Consider the following 25,366-nt stretch of genomic DNA (forward strand, 5'->3'; position numbering starts at 1 on the left):
AACTGCAACGGCTCTTCTGTGGGCAGTGAGGCAATGCCTTCCAGCTCCATGTTTTGGTCTGGCAAGGCTCAGAATTAAGTGCAGTGTCATGTTGAGAAAATGGAATTATTCCTTTCCAACAAGAGAAAAGCCCTCTTGTTCCCAGCCTGATTTTGACTTCCAGCCATAATGAGTTTATGCATGGAAAAGCTAACATTTGGGCAAAAGGAAACCTGTGCTTCATCAACTTCACACTGCAGTAGCCCTGGTGGAAAATTCTGCCTAACAAGGGTGAAGAAAAACCATTCTGGAGCAGGTTACTTGCCAAGTAAATCCCAACGTGGCAACTCTGCAGGTGACTAGACAGGCGAAGGGGCACAACGATGTCAGAAATTGCTGCATCTTCACAATTAATCATTTATCTCTGCATTTTAGCGCATGACTCCACACCGTTCCAGCTAAATCTGACCTTCCCACAGGAGTGCCAGCCTTGCTGCTGCTGTATCATGGCTTTGAGAAGGATTGGGGTGCACAGAGCAAACACCTGGGAAGCAGCAAATTGGCTCGAGGGCTCCATTGCTGCCCCACATGTTGGCCCAGGCTGTGGAGCTCCTCGAAGCCAAGCTTTCACACACAGCCACATTCCCCTGATGATATGGCAGAAACAGCAGCAGTAGGCGATTTATTTGATTAATAAGGCATTTAAGGAGAGGCTCAGATTTCTGACTAGTCTGGAAAAGGAAGCAATGAGGCTGTTACTCCTTCTGATGCCTGATGGTTTTTGTCCTTTCTCTTTATACTCTTTTTATACCCTTTTTATATATTTTATACCTTTTCCCATTCCCTGTACTTTTCACTCCCTGTACCTTAGCCCTACACGTCTATAACCCTTGTACTCTGATAATTTAGCCTAGTTTGGGGTCCTCTGGGGAAGACAAAACATCCCTTCTATCTCAAAACTAGAGGCTCCAACCTTGGACAGAGCCTCCTCTCTGGAACATGTTTTTGCAAACTAAATTGTAGACTCATTTGGGGAGGGATACTTAGAACAGGGGGACAATTACTTCACTTGTTAGGTTTCTTATTGGGGGATTTTAGATAGATATGCCAATTTGGTGAGGTCCATAAAATTGTATACGCGTCGTACCCGCTGTGTTTCATCAGCGTGGTTCCACCTTCGACAAGAGGGCACTGGGATGCTATTAAACCAAGGTAATACCCTTTTTCCCTATACTGCGGTGTCTGTGTCTTATTTTTACCAGCTTTTTAGGCATCACTTCGTACCCAAGGCGAGGAGGAGGAGGAGGAGGAGGAGAAGCAGGAGGAGGCACTTTGTGGGGCCAGCCTGTCCCTGAGGGAGCAGCCCCATCCCCAGCCCATCTCCCCTCCATCCCTCATCCCTGAGCTGCTCACCACCCATCGCAGCCACAGGCTGGTCTCGCTGGCCGTGCGCACGGTGACACTGCCGGGGGCCACGTCCGGCGGCGCCTGCAGGGTCTGGATGACCCTCGAAGGGTGGCTCAGGGGGCTGCTGCCCACCACGTTCACCTGCCGCATGCGGAACCTGCAGCGGGGAGAAAGGCAGTGAGCAATGCTGTCAGGGCTCAGGTGGTGCCTTTTTCAGCCTAAAAATGAAACTTGAGATGTTGTTAGTATAGGAGGTAATAGAAAAGTGGATCTTTATTGGAGCTCCAGGGGAAGCTAGGGAAGAATATCCACACAAGCCCATCCCCACAGGGGTGAATACAGCTTGATGGGTTTTAGGAAATTAGCATAGTTGATTAAAAGCACCAATTCGGAGGACAAGTGGTGATGCAATTCCCCCCAGGTGAAGCCCCTTCTCTGGAGCTCCCCACCCTTGGAACTAGTTGGACTTGTTGATGAAAATGTGTCTTGAAGATCTTGCTGTGAACCTTGGTTCCCAGGGAGAACCAAGAGAGGAGAGGAGCCTTTGCCGCCCCAGGACTTGAAACTCTGCAATGTGTTTGGTCTTTCTAGCTAGGAAGAGGGTAGGAAAAAGTACTGGGAAGGTTACAAACATATAAAAGAAAAAAGGCCAAAATCACTCCGACATCACAGGGAATGCTCCCTTCCTTCTCCAGGGTGGGAGGAGGGATGGAAAAATACAAATTAGGGGCTTTCTGAACGCTCTGCAAAGGTCGCTGCACGCAGGTCCCCTTTGTATTCACTGCTGAATGCTTGATGGTAACTGCTTTCAGATCCTCTCAGGTATTTAAAAAATGAAAATGAGATTAGCTCAGGGTCTATTAGAAACATAGGTATTTGTGTGAGAAATTTATGTTAATTATACCAAGCCTGATGAGCTTATGCTGGCAGTAAGTGATTTTCTCTGGCGATGCTCATACAATACATTCAGAAAGGTATTAAAATATCAAACTTGGGATAGTCTCATTCCCTGTCAATATAAAAAATACACTGGTGATAACATTTCCCCTCAATTACTCGTTGAAAGAGGCTGATTTATCCCTGTGCTGCATTTTCAGCCTTCCTGCACAAGAAAGATTAAGTTATTTAATATGGATATGCATCTTTAAAAAATACCCTGTCTGCTTGAAACCATCTCTTCTACAATAGAAATCCTTATTGGGTCACAAAAGATTTAGGGAAATCTTTTTTACAAGGAGCACCAAGTAATTAAGATGTGCTGTACATTTCAGATACTCTCACGGTCACAAACAATTGGAAGCACACAGCACTTGCACATAAATACGTGAGCTGCTCATATTAAACATTTAATTTTTGGACCCAGTGGCTGAGTTTGGGAAAAGGATGAGCCAGTCAACACAGCAGTGTTTATTTACCTGCTCTGATCTCCCTCCAAAGTGCACTGAAGGAAACACATTAAACAAATAGTGTCCTGATTTCACTCTCAAACACTGGCCCAAAATATAGAGAAGAAGAATGGCTTGTAAAGATGTGCTCTGATAATCAGCTCTCACCGTGCATTTCCTCAGTGGGCAGTGACTAAAGCTGATCAGGGGACAACAAATCCATATGGCAACAGCTTTCTAGATTTCAAAAATTTGTACAAAATTACTCAACATCGAAAAAAAACTGAAAAAGCTCCTATCAGTGTGTGCAGGATAGAAAAAAAAACAGGCAAATTCAAGGAGCTGCCTTAAAATGAAAAAAAAAAAAAGAATACAAGAGAGAAATGAGATGTAGGAATAAAATAAACCAAAATTTTAACAACTGGGAAAAAACAATCACCCCAAATTTCTCATATTCTCCTTCATTATTTGCTATCCCAAAGATGTTTCACCATACACCTGGCTGGCTGTGCAAGGTTTCCTTATTCTTCCCAGACAGTGAACCTTGAGCTGTGGTACAACCTGCACTTCACTGCTCACCCCTGCCTTTTCAGCTTTAAGGATCCACCTTTATGAAAAGAGCAAAATCCTCTTAACCCAAAGATAATTTCCCTAAACCTCTGCACCAGAAATCTCTGCTCAAGTTCAAAAAAAATTTTCGAAGACCTTTTAGTAAAACGTTTAGCTCTGGAAGATGAGGTTTAAAACACTTCAGTGGAGAGTTAGTGAGAAATTCAATATGTTCCTAGGTTTGTGACCAAGGGAAGAAAATTAACATGCCAGCTCTGAGTCAGTTGTAAATTACACAAGCTCTCCTTGGTTGCACCTATTGCTGGCTTACAACAGCACACGGGTTGGTTAACAGCCCCTTCAGCCAGCACAAAATGGACAAGTTTCTACTGAGCTGATTTAACACTTGCCACTGGATCTCCTTTCCTCCAGCCTCTGCATTAGCAAGCTGGATCATGAAAGTGTTTTCCATTAGGGTTGAGTACCTCAAATTCTCCAGTCTTGACTGTACCGCGGCATCGCTTGGAGGGGATTGATTTAAAAATCAATCTTGTTTAACTGGGGTTCACCCACAGTGCAGAGTCACCTCAATCACTTCAGGCATTGCTTGTATCTATTAGGCTTAACTTGGTAAATTCTCATAAACAAAGGTTTCATCTAACTGATGTTACCAAATTAAGATAAATCAATAAAGTGGTGTTTAAGCTGATGCAAATATGTAATTACAGGTTTGCACCAGTTTAACTACAATTGATTTGTCACTGGCTGATGTTCCACTGGTGCTCCTTTCAGGGAGGGAAGTCACAGGATAACAGTTACCTGTAAAAGCATTTCACTGGGAACTTGAATTTCCTTCTTAATGTGATCAACTGGACTGTATGTAAGTTACAATTAACAATATCACATTAGTAATTTGAAGTATAACCTATGAAAACAGCAAACCTTTTCCCTTTTGTTCAGATTACAAAACCCAGCCAGATGTTTCTGATAAAGAAAGGTGTTCCATGCTGCTATTTACTAATTTTTTTTTCCCATATTGCAGCTAATTACCTGCTGTTCTTACCTGTAATGAGTGTAAGGAGTGAGGTTTGGTATCTCCAGCATCTGAGCATCAGGTTCATTCTCCACCTCATGGAGAGTCACCCATTCTTCTTCATCACCCAGCACACCAACCTGTACAAGGGAAAGGTAAGAAGGAATACAATATGTAAATAAATATATATATAACCTCTTGTACCATGTGTGTCATCACAGCAGTGGAAGCACAAATGCTGTTAAACACATTTTATGCAATTAATACTAAATTTTTATATGATGAGGCACTAGTTATTTGCAAAGGGATAACACAGCCAAGTTAGCCAATTCTCCTTGTACCTGATGGGACTTCAGTGGATCCTGTGATAAGATCCATTCCAGAAAAAACACCAGGAGAGCAATAATACCCTGTTCAATCTTCCTGCCACAATACAAAAGTATCAAGTAGTAATATAAGAGAATGAAAAATAGCCTTGATAATAACTTGCAGGAACTGATGCATACTAAATAAGTCTCAATGGAGGCAAAATGCCATGGAAATGAAGACAGAGAAACAAGAACAAAGTCAAAGAACAAAAGTGTTTTAACCTCATCTGCTGCTCTGCACTCAGACCAGACTTTTCCATGTGCAATCCTTTGTATTAATTAATCACAACATGTTGCCCAATATGGGCTCTGAGCTACACTGTTAGAAGAGTCTAAACAGTGATGAGAATTGAGCATTGCTTTTCATGCAGCTTTCTGGAGACTGAATGAAGAGGAATCAGGACTTAAAAGGAATCCAGTAGGGATTGACCTGGAAGATGCAGCATCCATGGGCAGAGCTGTGCCTGAGAGCCATGGGAGGAGTGGGGAGAAGGGGAGAAGAGAAGGCTGGATGGCTGAGCTTCATTTTGGAGATTTGCACGTGCTGAAAACCCTGGAATAATTCCCTAGCCCTGAGCACGTTCCTCTGGTGTTCCAACCCTGCCACAAAGGGTGGCTGCAGCCCAATTCCCCCAGTCAGGGGCTGCAGGATGTCAGAAGGTACCTGACAGGGCAGCTGCTCCCCTTCAGTGTCTGCTCACAGACTAAACATCCACGAAGACACCTTATCCTTTTTTAACCTATTGACACTATCTACTCCCACAGGCTGCTGAGGCAACACATTCCAGGAGCTCCCAACCCTCTGTGTAAAGAGCTATTTCCTTTAATCTTTTTTAAACAGATCCCTAGCAAGTTCTGTGTGTGAGTTAGAGCCACAGACACTGCCAAACACTCGACAGGCACCACAGCCCCAAGTATCTCACATACCCTGAGTACTTCAAATAGAAAATTAGATTTCATTCACTTTTTTTTTTTTCCCCCTTCAGGAGAAGCAGCCTGATTTATTTATAGATGTTTTAGTTCTTCGCTCACCCAGGACTCGATGTGCTGCATATTTATGTTTGTGCATGGAGAAATGACACAAAGAAAATTAGGCCAAAGAAATAAGTTCTGCATTGCACTGTGGAAAGAAAGCTCTCTGATCTTCCCAGCAGAGCACTGATCCCATGGAGGATGTGGCTGAACAGGTCTTGATGGGCCTTTCAGACTTGCTGGGGATCAAGATCACTGCCACACACTAAACAACATACAAAATAGATGGTAGTGAAGATTGTGGACCTTTAAAAATTCCCAGACCTGACCAAGCTCCACGAATTGTAGTGAAGCCCATGGATGCAGAAGCTGAAGGGAAACTAGTTGAAACAAGTCTGTATGGTAAAACAGAACATCCCTAAACTGAACCTGGAGAACAAAGAGTTGATAAAGAGAATTAAAACAAACAAACAAAAAAACCTTCACAAAGAAAGAAAGGATGAGAGGGTTGGTTCCAGTCAAGGAATCAGAGAACACTTTTATTACATGAGTTTTCTATTAATACTGTAGGAAGTCTACAGCAAATGCTTATTTTTGCAAATCTTGCACTTAACAGCTTCACCTCCAAGTGCTGCAGTAATTGTATAACAACAATCCACAGTGCTCTGGAGGCTGCAAATAATCTCCAGTGGTGACTAAGTTGTCTTTTTTTGTATTCTAAGAGCTTTTTAAAATATTTCTTGCCTTACAAAATAATGAAAGAGAAAAAAAAAGCCCACAGGTTGCAATTGCTGTGCAGAGCAAGGCAGGTCATTAATACACATTAAGGACCACATGGCTCAGTAGGGCTGACATTGACTCAGTGAGACATTTCTTGGTGGGCTGCAAAGGTAGAAGCATTGCTCAAAAGAAGTGTCATTTATTTATTTATTAAAAAAATATATATATGTATGTATGTATGAATTCTCAGAAGTGAGCCTTAGAAGAAAACCTTCAGTGACGGACTTTATATTTAACTTCCCCAAAATCTACAGCAGATTCCAAGTTTCAGGCTCTGGAAGGAAAAGGAAATTATTTTTGCTGCAACACTCTGATGTCAGATCAGAGGAAACGTATCAGTTTCAAGAATCAGAGTACAAAGGGATTCCCACGGGGCAGAAAGAACCACGGGCAGTGGTTGGGATAAAAGAGCCCTTTGAGGGGCAGGAGAGCCCACTCTGAGCCGCTCTGCAGAGCGTCAAGTGAAGTTAAAGGCTCCTTCCTCGGAGCTGTTTTTTTGGCTAACGGTGTGTGCACACTTCAGAGCAGCACGGTGTTTGTTGACAGATCACACACGCTCGTGGGTGCTTTGTTTTGGGAGGCAGATGAGGCACCAACTGCTTTTCTGTTGCTGTCAGCAGAAAAACTCCTCAAGGGATGCGCTCAGCATCTTCCCAGCTCTCTGTGCCACGGGGCACAGCCCCCAGAGACCCAGGGCTGCCACGATAAAAACACCTTTTTCCCCCTAGACACTTCAGAGAATGCTTGATAATCATCAGCCGTCGCTGCTTAGCACAGATTCATTCCCATCCCTCAGCTGCTCCCAATGCAATACATCCAATAAAAGAGCATATTCCTTTATTATTGCAGAAATGAGACAGTATAAAACAATATTGGAAGTGATGTCAGAACCTTTTCCTTCTCCATGCGTTAGTTTCTTCATTCCTTAAAAGGAAAATGTTGCATGTTTTATAAAGTGACTCAGCGTTTTCTGATGGAATGCACTGCAGGAGCAAAGCTGCAGAATTCGGATTTAACAAAAAAAACCCGAAAAAATTAAAATTTGGAATGAAAAAGTCATTTGTACAAGACAGCAATGCCTCCAAAACTCCAGTTACGAAGCACTAACTGCAGGAAAAGAAAACACAATGTTTTTGTACATTATAGAGGTACCCTGTGTCCTGCTATAGTTCAAGATGTGTCAGAGTTTTCGTTTTAGAGGTCCATAACTCACACATTTGGAATCGCTTGGGGAGAAATTCGGTTCACGGGATGTCAGCCCGGGTGCAATTTTTTTTCTCACTAAATCCTTACATCGATTCAGCCATTTTTGATTTAGAGATTGTCAAAGGCATAAAACTGTCAGAGTTTCAGACACTTTATTTACCAAAGTGAAGTGAAAACGACACTGTGAGAATCACCTGGCGCAATGGATGAATCCTATCTGGGTCACTGACTTCACCCACCAAACCAGACAAATTCATGGTTCAACTTGCAACTTCTTTCCCAACTCACAGCTTTAGAAGGGAACACAGAGATGATACTTTAAAGATTTTACTACTTTGAAACTCTGCTCCTGCTCACCATGACATTCATACAAAAGTCTCTCTAAAAACAGCAGAAAGGCTTTAAGAAAATCTCTATAATAGCCCATACACTCACAGCTCCAGGGAATGTGATACCTCTTCAGAAATGGCTTTCAGCCATCCTGCAGGTTTTCTGCAAATAATGTTAATCACCAGAAAAACACACCAAACTGGGCACAAGTTATCCCAGATAATGTCATCAGCTCGATGGTATGGACTGAGAACCCACCAAGGCACAGTCAGGATGGGTTGAAACTCGGTGATGCTCAAGGTCTTTTCCAACCCAAACCATTTTATGATCCATTTATGCACTTCTCCTGACAAAACCCCAGGAAAAATCCAACACAAGAAAAATAAGAAACTGGATTGCAACAGACAGAGAGTGCAAACATGAACTACATTAACACCAGCAGAGATTCGTAGTCATTCCTGGCTGAAAATTGCCAAAAACCACGTTTGCAATATATCCTCTAACTGCATCTGAGAGGACAGCATGGCTGGAAGGATTTTCTGAAATTCTTTGTGGAGGAACAAGTTGCCTGTGAGTGTCAATGCCACAGGGCAGGGGGACTGCTGGTCCCTCTGAACAAGTGTCAGTAGAACCTTTATATTACATTGGAGCCTCTTCCCTTTAGATTATACTCTATGTAATAGAAAAAAAATGTTAGAAGTATTTTTTTAAACGGCATTGGTACATTTTTGTAGTTGTCTGGAAATTCAGTTTCCTCCAGTTCTGAGTCTAGATAAAAAAGATGGAAAAGAAACAATCTAGTGATTTTTTTAAAAAATCCTTTCAGTAGTACAGACTGTACCTTTGCTGGAAACACAGAAATGGGATTTTTAACGCTTGATATTTCAGTATCTACCAACACTAAACTCTTAAAGACTTGATCTCCTCTCATGTTCATTGACATAATTGAGAATTAGTTCCACAGTGGCTCCCATGAATTTACACCCAGGCACAAAAAGCAGAAACCAAGGCCAGATGCACAAAATTTCACGTCAGCTGGAATTCCCAGCTGTGTTTCTCATCCAAATTGTTCATGAAGTATCAGACTTCAAAAATGGCTCTCAGCCAAACTGGAGCACTTGGAACGTTTTCCAGACCTGCCCTCACCAAGGAAGCTTTCTGCCAAATCAAGGAACAAAGAAGAAAAACACGTTGGTGGCAGGTTGGTTGTGTGTGTGAATATAAAACAGCTGAATTTTGTCTGTAAGGACTCAGACATTGAGAGTGAAAGGAACATTCCCAGCAGAGATGAAGAGTCAGAATTAGAAGGGATGTCCAGAGCAAAGGTGTTGCCCAGCTTACAGAGGGGGAGGGACACAGATGAAGTGCCCAACTTCCAGATTAGTGTTTTATAGCTAAATGTCATCCTGTCCCTTGGCAATACCATCAGCTTTAAAATCAGAGCTTGCAAAACCACCCCTTAAGTGGCTTTTAATTTAATGCCAAGGCATGAAACACTTAACACTGCTATTAAAAGCTGTGCATGGGTCAGTGAATGAAAGTTCCAGAAGGACAAAAACCCTCCCTCCATTTCAGTATTGTGCAGCCACTGCCCTTCAATCCAGCACAGTCCTAAGGAGCAATTATGGCTGTCCATCCTAAAATAGAGATGTTGCAAGAGCATGGACATAACCAGCTTAGAACAGACCACATGAAAGGCAGAAATGGAGACTGGGGTGTCACTGGCAGCAATTTTGCAAAATCTTCTGTCTCTTTGAACGTGGGCTTGGATCCAAGTGGAGACAAACACTGCTGCCCTCATGTCTGCTCCCAGTGCCATGTTCACACCCCCCTTCCCCTTCCAGTGATGTTCTGATCACACACAGCCTGTGAAGAGTTGATCTGTTTGAAACTCATTTGTTCTTGGCTGGATCAAAGCTGGCAGCAGCTCGGGGCTGATCCTGTGTCACTGCACACAGGAGGCAGCAGGACGAAAGCCTGGGTGAGTGGGATGGGGAGAGGGAACAGGAGCAGGACAACAAGAGCTCTGGTTTAGATTGGCTGAAAGTGCTGTGAAATTGCACTTTCAGAGAGAAAGAGTTTGAGGGCAGTGCTGGCAGAAAGGGGCTGTGAACAAAGGATTATATGCAGCTGTCATCCCAGAAACAGGATTTGCTGTATCCTTAAGGACTCACCAATTTCTCTGCATACCTGAACTGATTTTCATTAATCAGGTGAGCAAGAATTTTTATTTTTTCCTGAAATCTACTAGGAGCAACATTTCTTCTTGTGCTGAAGCTGAGCAGTGAGGTGTGCTGCAGGAGAAACTTGCAGGGCTGCTGTGGTTAAAAGGACTGCTCAGAATCCACAAGGACTTCGCTGTTCCCCTTCCCCAAAAGAGCAAATAATTCCTGGATCTATCAGAACCATGAGTCCCTGGACTTTTCCAGAAATGCATGAGATGTTGGTGAGGGTTTGTGGACAAGAAAGACCCTCCCTTCCCTCCCTGCACACCAAGGATTGCTCAAACCACTCTTTGCACCCAGAGCTCTTCAAGGATGCAGATGAACTTCATGGTAATTAGCACTGCAGTTTTAAAGCATTCAAATTGGCTTCACTTCAGCAGCATTCTGCAACTCACTGAATTAACAAATTCCTAGCAATATTGATGCAGTGCTCCAGCAGGAAAATGCTCCTCAGAATGTGCTAAGCCACCATATTATTGGATTTTGGTGTTTAATTCTGTAATATGCCATAATGTGTATATAAATGGCACAAAATGTACCAACTTGTTCACAACAATCTCATTACCAAGTGAAGTGATTGTATCAACATGTCTAAGTGGTGACGGTGATTTAAGAAGTCCAACATTTGGTCTTAAAAACAGATTTTATTATTTATAAAGATCTGTGGGTGGAAAGGAAGAAGCAAAGCTCATCTGTCAGGAGAACAAATGGGGAATATATAACTCCTCCAAGGCATAATGACAGCAGAAAGAGGGATATTGTTTAAAGCTGATGAAGAAGAGAATTCATCCTATTCATATCTAGAGGCCTGGATAGAAAACCTTGGTACGTTCCATCACGAGATAGAAAAATACACTCAATCTCATGAATAATGAGATCTTTACTGTTCAGTGCAGTTCTTCCTATACTTCTGAATCTGTGAGATAATAATTCCAAACTTTTGAAAAGACACCTCACAGAAACTAAACCCAAGTTTCAAATCCTTTTTTAAAATAAATGGATGGACTAAAGCTCTGCTGTGTGTGCTGTTTATGGTGTTCTTCTGAACATAAACAAACCAGCTTCACAAAACCCCATGTGAATTACTTAAAGGATAAGCATTCTCAAACATATATATATATATAACATATCACAGTTTTTTCTTGTTCCTTTGAACAGAAGTTACAGTATTCATCTGACCCTTTTCTCCCTGGCTGACACAGACATTTCTCAACCTCCCCAGGACCCCCTGGACAGCTACCCCAGGCCATTTATAGAGCAGCTCTGGTCCAAAGTGAAACAAACACTGAAATCCTGACAGCAATTCATTAATTAGGCTCTTTTTACCCCCTCAGAAACTTCAAGAAGAGAATTTTGTCAGGGGCATACCTGGCCTTCCACTATCCACTTGGAGATGGAGGTTTTGCCATCGTATCCTGGGCGGAACTGCAGTGTGGCAGAGCGAGGGCTGATGTTGGAAATCACCAGGTTGGTTGGAGCACCTGGAAGTTCTGGAGAAACAGAAAAGAAAATGAGAGGTGGAAACACTCTTCATCTAGGACCCAGTAACACAGGCTGACATTCAGTTTCCAACATATAAAACGCAGAGAAAAGTGCTCTTTTTGCCCCAGTTGTGGTTATTTTTCTTTTCTTTTTGGCAGAATATCACACACAGCATTACTGTTTCTGCTGCTCTGAGCATGCTCCACATTTTGACAGATCAAATGAGAAAAGAAAGAGCCCATCTAAAGAATTACAGATACTATTTTAGAGAAGCTTCCCAATGAAAAAAACCTGATGGTCCTGGGGGAAAGGCACTTCCCAGCTCCAGGTCTGCCAAGTCACCTAATTCCACTGTACTTCTGTTTCCCCAGAATGAAATGACAATAATTTTTATTTACTTTTTAGAGGACATACAACTAACAATAAAAAAAGACTCAAAGTTTTGGGTAGTGTATTTATATTGACCTGTAATAACTGGGTTTTCCAGGGCAAGTCTGATGCCCGATGAAAGTAGATGATTTTTTTTAAAATTCCTGTAGCAAATAAAGAGGGTGGCCTCCTAAAAGGAAAAATCTGCAACCCCAATTACATTTTTGCCTCCCATCAGTCAAGATTACAGTGGCATTTACATTTTTAATATCATCTGAATTAACAACAAAAGCAAGTCAGTCCAGGAAAGAGATTAAACACAGAGTGTTTAGAATAAATTCCCAATAGTCACCTGCATTTATAACAAATGGAAATAACTATTATAATCAGTAATTATCTAGTGGAAGGTGTCCCTGCCCATGGCAGGGGGTTGGAACTAAATTATCTTTTGGGTCCCTTCCAATTCAAACCATTCTGTAATTTTATGATCATGCTGCACTGTGTGCAAAAGCAACAGGCCAGCCAAAAACGGGCAGGTTTTTGGCAGATATTTCAAATATGCAAGAATACCCAGTATTTCTTGATTTTGACTTCACATTTGTGGGAACCACGATCTATAAACTACCCCTGCCCAAGGGGGATAATGCTGTTATCTGGCAGGCATCCTGCCATCAGATATCATGGCATTGATCCAGTCTACAGCTTGTCACAATTACCTATGATTAGGGAAAAGAAGGGCAAACATACCTTAGGACGTACAGAAAAGTTCAAAAATACTTGACAAGGAAAAACTGGATTCCCTCAGTGATGAACAATAACTGCTCTGCTTTGGAAAATTCTATTTCTATAACCTACATATTAACTGAAACCGCTTGTTTGAGGTATGAATTGGCTGTTCAGTTTGCTCTTTGTACTGGATGAGGCAGAGTATAAAATTTTAAAAACAAAACACAAAAAGGGTAAATGTACAGGTGCCCAAATGGTAACTCAGACAATGGGGGACAGAACTGCCTCCTCCCAAATCTTTTATCAGCCACAGCTTCAGATTCTTGTAAACAAGATTTTCGTTTCACTATACAAGTGAAACACTCATAGCTGACATAAGCTATACTACTTCCACATGGAAAATCCTTTCCCTTTTAATATCACCCAAACTCTATTTCTTTGCCCAAAGCAACACTTTTTGAATTGATTCATGCTTCATTCTGATGTCACTTTGTAAATGTCAAGAGATTCAGTATTTTATCCACTTTATTACTTTGTCCATTCCATTGTCATACCTACAACTTTTTTTTTTTATATTTGTATTAAACAACCTCAACTTCCTGGAAATTTCAAACTGCAATGTCTTCACTTTAACATTTCAGTCCAAAACCCAAATTTAAATTACACGAAGAATTCCAATGCTTCACAAATAAAATAATTCTTATTACTGCTGAACCGAAGTAACCTTTGGAACACAAAAGCACAAAGAACAAGCACGTTTTGCTTTTTTTCCTGCAGGCTCACCAACCTGGGGGCACTCCAGAGGAGATGGTGGAGGAGGTGACCCAGCCACTGCCCTGGGCAGTCACAGCTGCCACCTCGATGGTGTAGGTGGTGAGGGAAGCCAGCCCTGTGATCTTGTACTCCAGGGTGCTGTTGGACAGGCTGCGGGTCAGGCGGGACTCGTTCCTGCCGTACACCTCCCAGGAGATCTGGTAACCTGCAAAACAAACCCCACCAGTCAGGGCACACAGCTCTCCTGCAGAGCCCACTTGTACAATAACACAGAGATTCCTGGGCATGTTTGTGGTCAGTGGTGGATCCTTGTTCCTAATTCCCTTCCTTGTGGTCACTTTTATAAACAGAAAAAAACCCTCCTTGAAGTAAACACTGGCTAAAATACCCAAGTATATTTTTAATATCATCATTTCCAATAAACAATTTATGCAGCTACCCCATGAACATCATCTGCCTGTCAGGAGGACATGAGGTCTCAACACACCTTTTTTTTCTTTCCTTGCAATGAAATGGCATGGAAACCTGGGGATAACCTGAACAGAAAGGTGGACTTTCATGCTGTGAGCTCTACGAAGCAAACAGGAAGAAACACTGGAAAATATAACATCTACTGGAATATCTAATTAAAAATCTCTGTGTGCTTAGTAGGGCTCCTCCCTTTGCAGGCTGAAGTAACCTTCACTGCTGCCTGTCTAGAAATACTTAGAAATCTGACAATAACAATCAGGAAGGAACATTGCAGGAATCTTCTAGGAACTGAAAAACCTCTACTCCCCACCGCTTGTTCCTTGCACAAATCCTTCAGCAGGGTGAATCATTATCCCTTCTTTCAAAACCATCTTGGAGCCAATGCATTGTCCAAAGCTGCACCTGCCCTGACCTCCATATTATTCTTCTGTCAAAACCAGGCTTTCCTTTTTATCTCTTTGATAACCACTTGCCTTCCAAGAACTTTTGAAACTTTCCACTGTCTGATTTGCTCAATTTTACCTCCAAATCTGCTTGTCCTCCTCCTGCCCAGTCCCACTTTATTCTCATCTGAACCCATGTGAACCTCGCTGTGCCAGTCCCCAGAGAGCGTGTCTGAAAAGTTTGCTTGATTGCAGCTTTCTTTGTGATTTGACTCAGAGGGTAAAAAAAAAAAAAAAAATACACATAGCTCTTGAATGCGTATGAAATTGAAGTGACTGAAAAGGACTAACAGAAAGGAATCCCACTGAGGGAACCATGCACGAGGCAAACTGGCTAGAGAAACTCCCTACTGGGTTCCTGTCCCCATCATCTGAGATGAGGAATTCAGACCAGTTGGAGGGCTTGAGGCATTTTTTTCCCCCCAATTTTTTAAAAATAAAAAGACATGATAAGCTGATTAACATACATGAATTGACATAGCAAAATCCCTCATGGTATTAATCAGCAAGAAAGCATCATTTCATGAGCTAAAAGCATGGTGAGATAAATATTTCTGCAAGAGTCTGAGAGGTGTGAGATGTTCTCTGTCCTCTCTTGTAAGCTGCCATCACTGACAGAGATCCATCTTAACCTGATTTTGCATGAAAACAGGCTCAGTGTGCTCACACAGCCACTAATTACGTTTCAGGTGAGGGGGCAGTGATAAAGGGAGGTGATGCTTCAACAATTCCAGCTACGCCACAAATGCTCCTCTGACTCTGCCCTACAGGGGGGGAAGGGGAAAAACTCCTGAACGCTCATCTGGAACCAGTTTTAGCTAAGTGCCTGAGTGGGAATTAATTAACTCAGTAATTTACTGATGTCTTGGAAACACTGTGGTGTTTTGATGCTCTCTGAATAGGCTTAGGAATCATTTGCCAGAGCAGAGTTGACGCAGCACAGACAGGATTGCAATCTGTAGGAAGATTTGGACAAAATTTAAGGACTCAGTTGCCTGAATTAACAGAGGATGAGCAGAAAGGTGGGGGCTGACTGTCCCCTGCACTTGATGCTCAGTGAAGAGGCACGAAGGAGTTGCAAACAGAAGGACCATCACAAACACCCTTTTCTTTCAATAGCTGAGGGTGCAGTCTGTTCCAGACAATAAATAACCGCAGGAAGATAAGCTGGGGACTTTTAATGCTCCTTCCATCCATTTGCTGCTTACAGACAATAGGAAGTGTCATTCAGCATGCACCAGGCAATCTTCAGTGATTGAGATATCTCCTTTCCCATCTGGATAAGCTTAGGTTATACATCAAATGTTGGTGATTATTCTTTGGACATTTTATCTCTTCTCCCTTGTGACCACAGGATGAGACCCAGCTTTCCCGCCCATTAGGCACATAGTCCCTATGTATTTATTTTCTGGGGGAAAAAAAAATGTTCACCAGAAAAAATATCCTGAGTTCCTGAGTAAATTGAAGAAAAGGCAAAGAGACAGCATTTACTGTCAGGGATTTCAGTCCCCAATATATAGTTAAATTCCAGTCATATAAGAGATGAGAACAGAAAATCTGTACATACACAGCGAGCAGACAAAGCCAAATGCAATCAGGCATAACAAAAACATGAAAAAACTGCTGAAGGGAAGGAACAACAACGACTGCACCCCCAAGTAACACTTCAGCCCCAGTGACTGGCAGGTGAGCAGAACTCTGGGCTGTGAGAACACACTCCCTGTGTTACAGATGGGATCTCTGCCACAAACAAGCATGGGGAGCACAGCTGGATTTTCCAGAGGGTTTCCTCTGGCTCTGGTGTGAGTGAGGACAGGGAAGGTGCCACAGATCCTTCCCCCACACTCTGGCACTCCAAAACGCTGCCTAACGGGAACTAATGACCAGAGGAGTTTCAGAAATAATTTTCTGTTGATGTGGAGTAAATTCTCTACACGAGAGCACTACACCCAATCACAAACTGTCCGTCCACATCCAGAGCCTCATAAATCAATGTTTGCTGAGGGAACAAGGAAGATACTGAGATTTACAGCAAGAGTAATGGGCAATTTCCCAGAGCAGGTTGGCTGCTGGGCACCCACTCCGTGCTTCCCTCCTCCCAGCAGCCATGCAGGGAACAAGAAGGTCCAGTAAAGACATCAATGAGCAGAAATGATGAATAATTGCCTCCCTGAGCACTAAGATCTCCAAGCAGCCCTCTCTAAACCTTTGAGGTGCTCAGGGCATGAACAATTTTGCTATTCTTCTATCCCAAATGCAATTTGCATCATTAAGGAGGTTTCCTTTTCCTTATAAACTCTGCTGGGCATTTTCACCCTGGTGTTTTGTCCTGAACTTCTTCAGTTAATTCTTTCTGAAACAATTTACCCCAAATATACACAGTCCCTCCTTTGGCTCCACCACATTTCAACCCATTCTGGGAGGGAGCAGCTTGTTTTTAGCAAGGTAATTCTGCAACACCAAGCACAGAGCTGCTACCTGATGCTTAACAAGGATCAGTATTACATCACCCTGGATGGAGGGACCTAAATTTAAGCAGTTGGCCTTGACAGGCTTTGGCCATCCTCACTGAATCAATAGTGCTCTGCTCTCACGAGTCATTAGTTTCTATTCTCAAACCACTTAAATCAGTGCATATTTCAGGCAGGAGAATGATCTGCATGAGGACTCCACACCCACTACAAACAGCTCGGAACACACAGATACAAATGCTGCACCTTACAGATACACAGAGGAGACACTGACAAGTGAAATCCTGTCAAAATAATTACACCTGTCAAAGTTAAAAAGCTTCAGGAAATTAGATTGATACAACGTTTCAATGGTCAAGGGTCAGAAAATCTGACTTTTTTAATTCCTAAAATGCATTTAAAAAAAAAAAATTGTAATCCAATTTTGTAAAAAAAATTAAACATTTCAATGCTCAAGACCCAAAATATTTTCATCCATGTGAAATGATTTTCTCTCTTCCCAACTACCTCCAGTAATTTAAAATCTGGGAGCCTTTTTTGTGCTTCAAAATCTTGAAAGCCTTTGCTAAATGGAATGTCCATCCTGTGCAGCTGCAATAGTTTCCCATCTGAAAACAATATTGCCTCCGTTGATAAGAACTAGAGCTTTCCTCAAGTATTTGTAGCTCCCTTTATGAAAAATAATGAAGTTGCTGCTGTTGTATGTCCAGTGGCATACAGTAAATAGATAAATAGCTTGTCAAATGGCAGCCTCATCAAAGGGAAACAAGAGAGTTCTGAACCCTTGTGACGGTTTATAGCAGATTAAGTAATGACATGCAAATTCTGTCATGCACTCCACAGCCAGACCACTTGATCACAGCTGAAGGATTCTGCTGATTTCAGGCTTGGTCTTGATTGCAAACCTCAGCAATGCCAACCCAGATTTTGCATCTGTGAGCTCGGTGTAGGAACTCCTCACCCTTGGGGCAAAGGCCAAGCACGGGCTCACAAATTTCCAAAAATTCAGTAACGCAGGTGGAGGTCACGGAAGATTTAACAAGACCAGAAACCCTGTGGGGAGCTGATTTCCAACACAAACTGCCTTTCCAGTGACCACAATCATCATGAGCTGCCAGTAATTGGAGCTGTACTTTGTGCAACACTCCCTGGTGACATCTCAATTACCCAGAGGAGGGACCAGGAAACCATCAACAGCCCGAATTCTCCTTAAATGTTCCACTACACAAACAGCTTTTCACTGCAACAACACATTCCACCCCACACACACTGAATTAATTAAAAAAAAAAAGAAAAAGAAAAAGAAAAAAGCAGAGATAGCAGCTGATACCTGTGATGATGCCATTTTTCTCAACAGGTTCTTGCCAGCTGACCTTGAGTGAGGTGTCCAGAATCTCGGTGAAACTCAGGTGTCCCACTGCTCCTGGCTCTGGCAATCAGGAAAGGAAAGCTGTTAATAGCTGAACCCCACTTAACTGGGATTTAATTCCAATGGCAAGGTTAGGGATGGAGAAATACCAGTGCTAAGAGAGGTTGAAAACATCGGTGAAAGGAGAATGCAAGGTAGGAAGAAACACTCTGGCTATCATGATGCAAATGATTTCACCCAGTTATCATTCCAGTTGTGTGGAGATCTGACAGACTGGCTGGTTTCCCTCAAGAATAGGTGTGAAGTGTTTACCTGCATTGTTCTGTGCAGCAACACCACCAGCAATGCCCTCACCTGGAAAAAGCCTATGCAAAGTCACAGCAAGGACAGAGTCACAAGCCACTGCTTGGAGAGATTCCCTCAAAACAACTCTAAAAATGTCCAACATAATGGCAACTGTCTTCTGTAAAATGAATACAAGTGTGTGAAACTTTTAAAGGGTTTTTATGATGTAGCTCAAGAGCTCTTAAAAATTTCAGCTCCCCAGTGTGCAATGAAAGAGCATAAAATGGAATGACTGTCAAGATTATGCCATCCTCCCTCAATTTTGATCTTCAAGGAAGACAACCTGACTGATTTTTGATCCAAACGCTGTTCTGTCCTCAATCGATGTACTGGAAAAAGGAGGTTTTGTTCACTTTATATTCACTGTGCCTCTGTCATTGGATCCCTGCCCGAGTATCCTCCAGCTCCACTGACATCAGTTGGCAATTCCTCGTCTGCAATTTCATGTTTTGTTTCCTCTTCAATTTAGTCCAGTCTCTCATTCCCCTCCAGCTATGACAAAAAAAAAGCTCAAATCCTGCCAGTAGGTCAGCTACAGCCCCATTTGCAATTTTGCAGTCCCAATGAGGAAAATTTCCAAATCCATTCTGCAGTAACCAGTAGTCAAAGCGCCACAGAGGAACTGCTGAGCCAACAGTGATCCCAGGAATACCCAACAAGAGCATGGAATTATGCACTGTTTGGGACCACAGATCTGCAGACATGGAAATCACACATACACACAAAGCTTTGCTCCAGTCAGCCCCTGCAGGTGCAGCCCAATTTGAATGTCACCAGCAAACACAGGTGCAGGTGACTCCAGGCCAGAGGTTTGATTTGTCCTACCCCTCCTTGGCAAACACATCCCTGCTTTTCTAAAGGATTGCCCAACTTTACTAGACAGACAGAAAATGATGCGACCATGAATGACAGGCCTTTCAAATCCTTTTCCCCACCACATAAATCCTGAAGCAACTCAGATTCAACGAGTTCTCTGCAAAGATGCATCACACCATCCTGCACGAGACTTCTCCATCACTGTGAAAACCCAGGGAAGCATTCTGAAGGATTAATAAATAAATAAATGAATCATCTCTCATCTCTGCTCATCTCTCCTGCTGAGGCTCCTTGCAGCATACAGCTGGACACACTAAGAAATGTCTCATTATCTAGAAAATACAAGTCTGGCTCTGTCTTGGTTGATGTTTCCTGATGGAATTTTGTTGTGTTTAATTCGGCATGTGACCCAAACATTTCACTGAGAGTCTCAATGACACAGAGCAATGACTCTGCCTCTTCTCCCACTTTGTGGAAAGTATTTAATGCTCATTTCTGCAGCCTTTCCTTCAACAGAAGCATTAATAGTCTCTTTCTTCTTCCCAGCTGTTTAATATTTGTGAAATCCAAGGAGTTTTGTATCTTTGGTTTCTTACCCTTCTGCACTCACTGAGGTTAACCACAGGGTTCAACAGTGCTTGGAGGGAGAACACAGATGAACACAACAGACAAACCCATTTACAAACTATCACTGGCTAAAGCTTTGTTTCCTTAGGAAATTGGCCAAAAAAGCTGATAGTGCACACAGGAACCTAATGCATGTTGCTTTTGCTTTCACCCCAGACACACAAGCTGGAGCTCAGATCAGTGGCTCTCACAGATTTCTGGTACTTAAATTTTTATCTCTGGTTCAAGTCTAAAACTTGATCTCCATGGAGTAGACTAACCACAACAGGAAAATCCATGGGAAAGTAATTTTCTTCAGGTTCCTTCAAAGGTGTCTCATGAAAAATTGGATTAGCACTGGGAGCCTCACTCTTGTGAATGTTAATGACAATCGGATTCTTCTTTACGGGAACACTGGCTAACCTAAAAGATCCCTATTAAGGCAGAGTAGTATTTCTAAAAACAATATCTTAATGGATGAATTAGACACTTTTTATTCTGGTTTGAACCTGCAAATGTGCAGCAGTGTTTATGATGCTCCTGAAGCACTGGCCAGAGCCAAGATCACTGTGGACACAGTCAGCCATGAGGGCCACTGCAATTTATCTGCATCAGACACACACTGCCCTCAGAAGTTCCAAATATGTCTTGAGAAAACACTTTCAAGGCCACAGAGACCAAACCATTTTCTGATGCAGGAAATAATTAATATGAGAGACCATCCAGCTCATTTTATTTCATCCTGCCTCCAGTTTTTCAGAATGAAAGATCACTTGTTGTGATCCTGGTTCTTTTACCCAAACACTTGCAATATAATATAGATACAGACATTTTCAATATATTGAATAACAGCAGGAAACAATCATAAATTAAACATTGACCTCCACAGGAAGTTCCAGTGCTCAGTTCCTCAGAAGATCAATTAATATTTGTTTGGGTTCCTGAACATGGATTTAAGAGCACAAGGATTCACAGACATTGACAGTATGTTGGCTGAACCAGATTATGGAGCTTTCAGCTCATCATCAATGTAAAAAAATTCATCCAGGTTTAGTCCATAACGAAAAAAAAATCAAATATTTGTCACAGCCTAAAAGAACACCCATAGAAAACCAGCTGAGGTTTTCCTGTGATACAAGGTAACCTGAGAAGAAACTGCAGAGTGACTGTGAAGCTGAGGCCAAATTCTAAGCAGAGAGATTGAAAAACAGGGGCACTCACTGTCTTCCAGGGTGCGCAGGAGCTGGGGAGGGCTGCGAGGACCATCCCCCGGCGTGGTGAAGCACAGCACCGAGGTGTAGTAGCTGGTGAACTTCTTCAGGTTGGTGATGCAGCCGCTGTGCACGCCATGGAAATCCGGCGCGATGGTGACCATGGTGACACTCTCCGGAGCATCCACCGGCCACGCCAGGAGCTGGGGAATTCAAACATGGATGAGCTCTCATCAGAAGTTGTGTCTGTTTGGAATCAGAGTGTGCCTGGCTGCCAAAACCATCTTAATGTGATTGCAAAGAACCAAGCAGTGCTGTTAAACTCCTGTCAGCTCTGATGCCGAACAGATGGATGCAGCACTGAGATCCTGCAGGGATGTCTGTAACGCTCGCTGCTGATGGGGAACACCAATATTGCAACTCTCCCTGGCTGCTACTGAGCAATGCCAAAATTATGGCAAATTATTATTCAGATGACATGAGCCTTTTGTCTCGTCAGCCTGGCCAGGCTCTGCTGCTGAAAGGAAGCTGAAGGAAGGAGAGTACTTGCAGTGCTACTCTGACAGGAATGCTTTATCTTATTTTCTTTAAAGATCTCACAGTCTGGGGAGGTTGTTGGGATCAGAGGAGAGAAATGGGGATACACAATCCCTCCTTGCCCTCCTAGAGCACCCCAGGGAGCAGCCCTGCCCCACAGGCTGGGAGCATCACAAGGCTCAGTGGACTGGGGACATCCACACCGTGAATGATTCAAGCACTTCTGGAACTACAGAAAGAATAGAAAATGGTTGTAAAGATGATTACTACAATTTTCAAACACCTGAGTCCCAAAAGTTAGACTCCTAGAGACATTTTCATGCATTTAAAATAGGGTGCTTGTCCGAGGAGCTCAGTCTTCCAGGTTTCATTCATCTCAGTGGATGTTCTGGGAGATCAATATCTCTGAGAGAGCAATACCTCATATGCAGGCACCTAAATGAGGGCTTAAAAAATTCATTTTTTGGCAAATGACTTTGAAATTTTGAAACAATTTTTGAAATCGCCTTAAAGGCTTAGGGGTGTAAAGTTTGAAACTGTTTATGAAATTTTTATTTTGTCCAAAAATCCTTATCGTGTGGCTTACAGGAGAGTGTTAAAATTCCAGGCCTGACTCAGTATCTGTGTAAATCGTCCCACTTGTATTGATTTCAGGCTCATAAACATGAATAGATACCTGAAATTAATAAGCCATATTTGACACATTTTGCCAATGTCTGGAGTCTCTGATAATCAGAAAGCACAGTTAGGGGACTATTAGGAGTAATTTTGTTAGGAATATTTCATATTTGAGGAGGTGCACTTTACAACTTATTGAAATGCAAATAAATTTCAAAGTAAAAATAAAAATGTAAAACGGTTGAAGAGGATAGTAAGTTTTATTTTCTTTTCTAAATCACCTCTGTGGATTCCAATTGGCATTTATAACTTTGGAGGACTGAACTCTTTTTTGAGTGCATTTCATTGCATGTTCGTGAGGAAATGTGCAGAAAATACAGGTGAACAATTTTTCCAGTTAAAGGAAAAAATGGGTTTAATCCTTAAGAAAGGCAAAGGCCTAGCTTTGACTACTAGAAAATTATAAATCATACACAAAGCTACTTTATAGAAATAAGGGACGGAAATGATCTCACACAGTCTTTGTACTGCAATTCACAACCCCTGGGAGAAACAGGATGGTAAAGCTGAGGCAATCTACTGCAATCAAAGAAATCCAAAGAAACAGAAATTTTGATAATTTCAGAAGTTTTCATTGGCCACTGACAGATACAAATTACAATTTCACTTATTTGATACCATTGCTGAAGAAATGGAAACATAAATCAGAGGTAGCCATGCAATGAGATGAAACATCCTTAGAACTGAAACTCTGAATACAACAGAGAATGAAAATCGGAAATAAAACTTTTGCAAATCTGGGCTCACTGTGCTTGGACCTGAACCAGAAAATGCTAATGCACTGCAGTCCACTGAACCCCAAAAGTGTTTTTATTCTCCAGAGTGTGAGCAGAAGCCAAGTGCTATTTCTGTTGAGGTTTCATGGTATTGTGCTGTAGCACTGTCAGCCACTGAGCCTTGAGAGCTGATTCTGTCTCTGCCACAAGCAAACACTCATCTCCATGGATTTAGCTCTTCAGCAGTGGCATTCTCAAACCACTGCTGGGCTTTAGGAGAAATGCATTGGTTTAGGCAAAAATACCAAAATTCCCATGCATATCTCTGTCTGTCTCAGCTTCTCAGTCAATTTGGGACATTTCTAGAGAAGGATCAAGTCTTCTGAAACATCTCAAATCCACATACAATCCCTTCATTCCCAACTTGTCTTCTGACCTACACATCCTCATCAGCCCACTCCAGGCACCTTCACCCAACACTCAAATCATAAAACACACCTGTCTTCTCTTCTCCTGCTCTGTGATTCCTAAAAAACTTCTCTTTGCTCTTTCCATGAACGTTTTTAAGCCCTTCATTTGTGATGCCTTGACTGCTGAACCACTGCTGGAGGCTCTGTGGAGCAGGAACAAACCACCCCACCCAGTTCCTCAGCAAACACTCCACTGCTCTGTGGAGCACTCTCTGCTCTGTGCAGCACTCTCTGCTCTGTGCACTCTAACAGGTATTTCCTGATAAATAAATCCTCCAATGCCCCAAATCATCGCAGTTGGAAAGCCAAGGAAAATATTTAGTGTGATGCTGTGGTTCCCAGTGAAATGAATGGTCATTCTGCATTAGCATAAACCTTAAGGTTGGTTTTCAGTGGCACAATGACATGTCTCCTGTGGTAACTTTCCAAACCGCCATAGAATTGCTTTCCGGCTTTGGAAACTCTCCAGCAAAATGACAAAGGCATAAGGACTTCTAGGCTATGACACATTCCCTTTTCAGATCTGACATAAATTGCAAATATTACAATCATAGAACGGTTGGGTTGGAAGTGACCTTGAAGATCACCTAGTTCTAACCCCTGCCATGTCCTGCAGGGATTCCTTCCAGAAGATCAGGTTGCTCCAAGTTAGGAGCAACAACTCCTCACTTCTCTCTTTATTTTACCTGTGATTGATTTACCTGAAAGCACAGCATCACTTTGGAGATTCAGAGATTATCAGGCTGAAATTCTGGTTTGTACTAGGACTGTCAAGACAGACATGAAGTTTCTACTCACCTTGTACCCTTGGTTAATGCCGTTGATGAACTGCTGGGGTGGAGGGTTCCAGAGGAACTGGATGGTTGTGGAATTCACGGCTTCAACCTGAACGTTCTGAGGTGGAGCTGTGGGCACTGCTCCCAGAGAGGGAACAAAATAAAACAGAGTGGAGAGAGAATGAGGAGAAAAAAGAGAAAAATGAACACGGAATGCACTGAGTGTCACTCGCGAGTCACAGAGTAATAACAACCTTGGGAGAGGGATGCACTTCCTGTGAAACAGCAGTGATTTGGAAAGCTGGGTAATTGGGTTAATTTCTCATCCTGCATCGGAGATTCCTTCAAGGGGAGGAGAAGAAATGGTTTCTGCAGCTTTATTACCCTGCAGATGATTTTCTCAGAAAGACTTGAGGCAGGAGCCATGGAAGGACAGGTGAGCACAGCTCTTTCAGTTATCCATGAGTGCACAGAGAATGAAGAGTTTCTGAGAGAAATTTCTTGAGCCCTCTAATGCTGCTCAATTCCCCAGATCAGACAACAAAACACGGAGTTCGCACAATTAAGGTTCTAATTGTGAATTATAATCTGGCAACAGCATCTGTTTATTATTTACTGCTGCTTAAAGAATTAGGACCAGTCATATCACATGCAATGAAGATTTTTCTTGGGAATTGGGAGATGTTCTCATTTTATCTTGATATGATATGCATTCATGTATATTGAATTGATTTTATATATCCTGAGCCAATACATCCCCTAATCTACTAAAAGTTGCATAAACATTTTATGCCAAGGATTTAATTAGACAGATGTTTTCTCAATACAAAAGAAAGCATGGAACACAAAGGCATGCTGCCTTCAAACAAGCA

General features: G+C 42.3%; 1 protein-coding gene across 4 annotated transcripts in view; it reads right to left on the reverse strand.

Annotated features, from left to right (window-relative positions):
* SDK1 (sidekick cell adhesion molecule 1) overlaps positions 1–25,366 on the reverse strand; it is a 378,509-nt gene that overhangs the window by 79,921 nt on the left and 273,222 nt on the right. For all 4 annotated transcript variants that reach the window (XM_085074532.1, XM_085074531.1, XM_085074533.1 and 1 more), the window contains 7 exons: positions 24,517–24,632; positions 21,328–21,520; positions 18,301–18,399; positions 13,599–13,790; positions 11,603–11,724; positions 4,384–4,493; positions 1,393–1,543 (listed from right to left, as the gene is read on the reverse strand). In XM_085074532.1, coding sequence (XP_084930658.1) covers positions 1,393–1,543; positions 4,384–4,493; positions 11,603–11,724; positions 13,599–13,790; positions 18,301–18,399; positions 21,328–21,520; positions 24,517–24,632 — 983 coding nt within the window. The remainder of the gene's footprint in view (positions 1–1,392; positions 1,544–4,383; positions 4,494–11,602; positions 11,725–13,598; positions 13,791–18,300; positions 18,400–21,327; positions 21,521–24,516; positions 24,633–25,366) is intronic.

Source organism: Lichenostomus cassidix, chromosome 14 (assembly GCF_008360975.1).
Source record: "Lichenostomus cassidix isolate B80296 chromosome 14, HeHo_3.0, whole genome shotgun sequence".
Classification (NCBI taxonomy): domain Eukaryota; kingdom Metazoa; phylum Chordata; class Aves; order Passeriformes; family Meliphagidae; genus Lichenostomus; species Lichenostomus cassidix.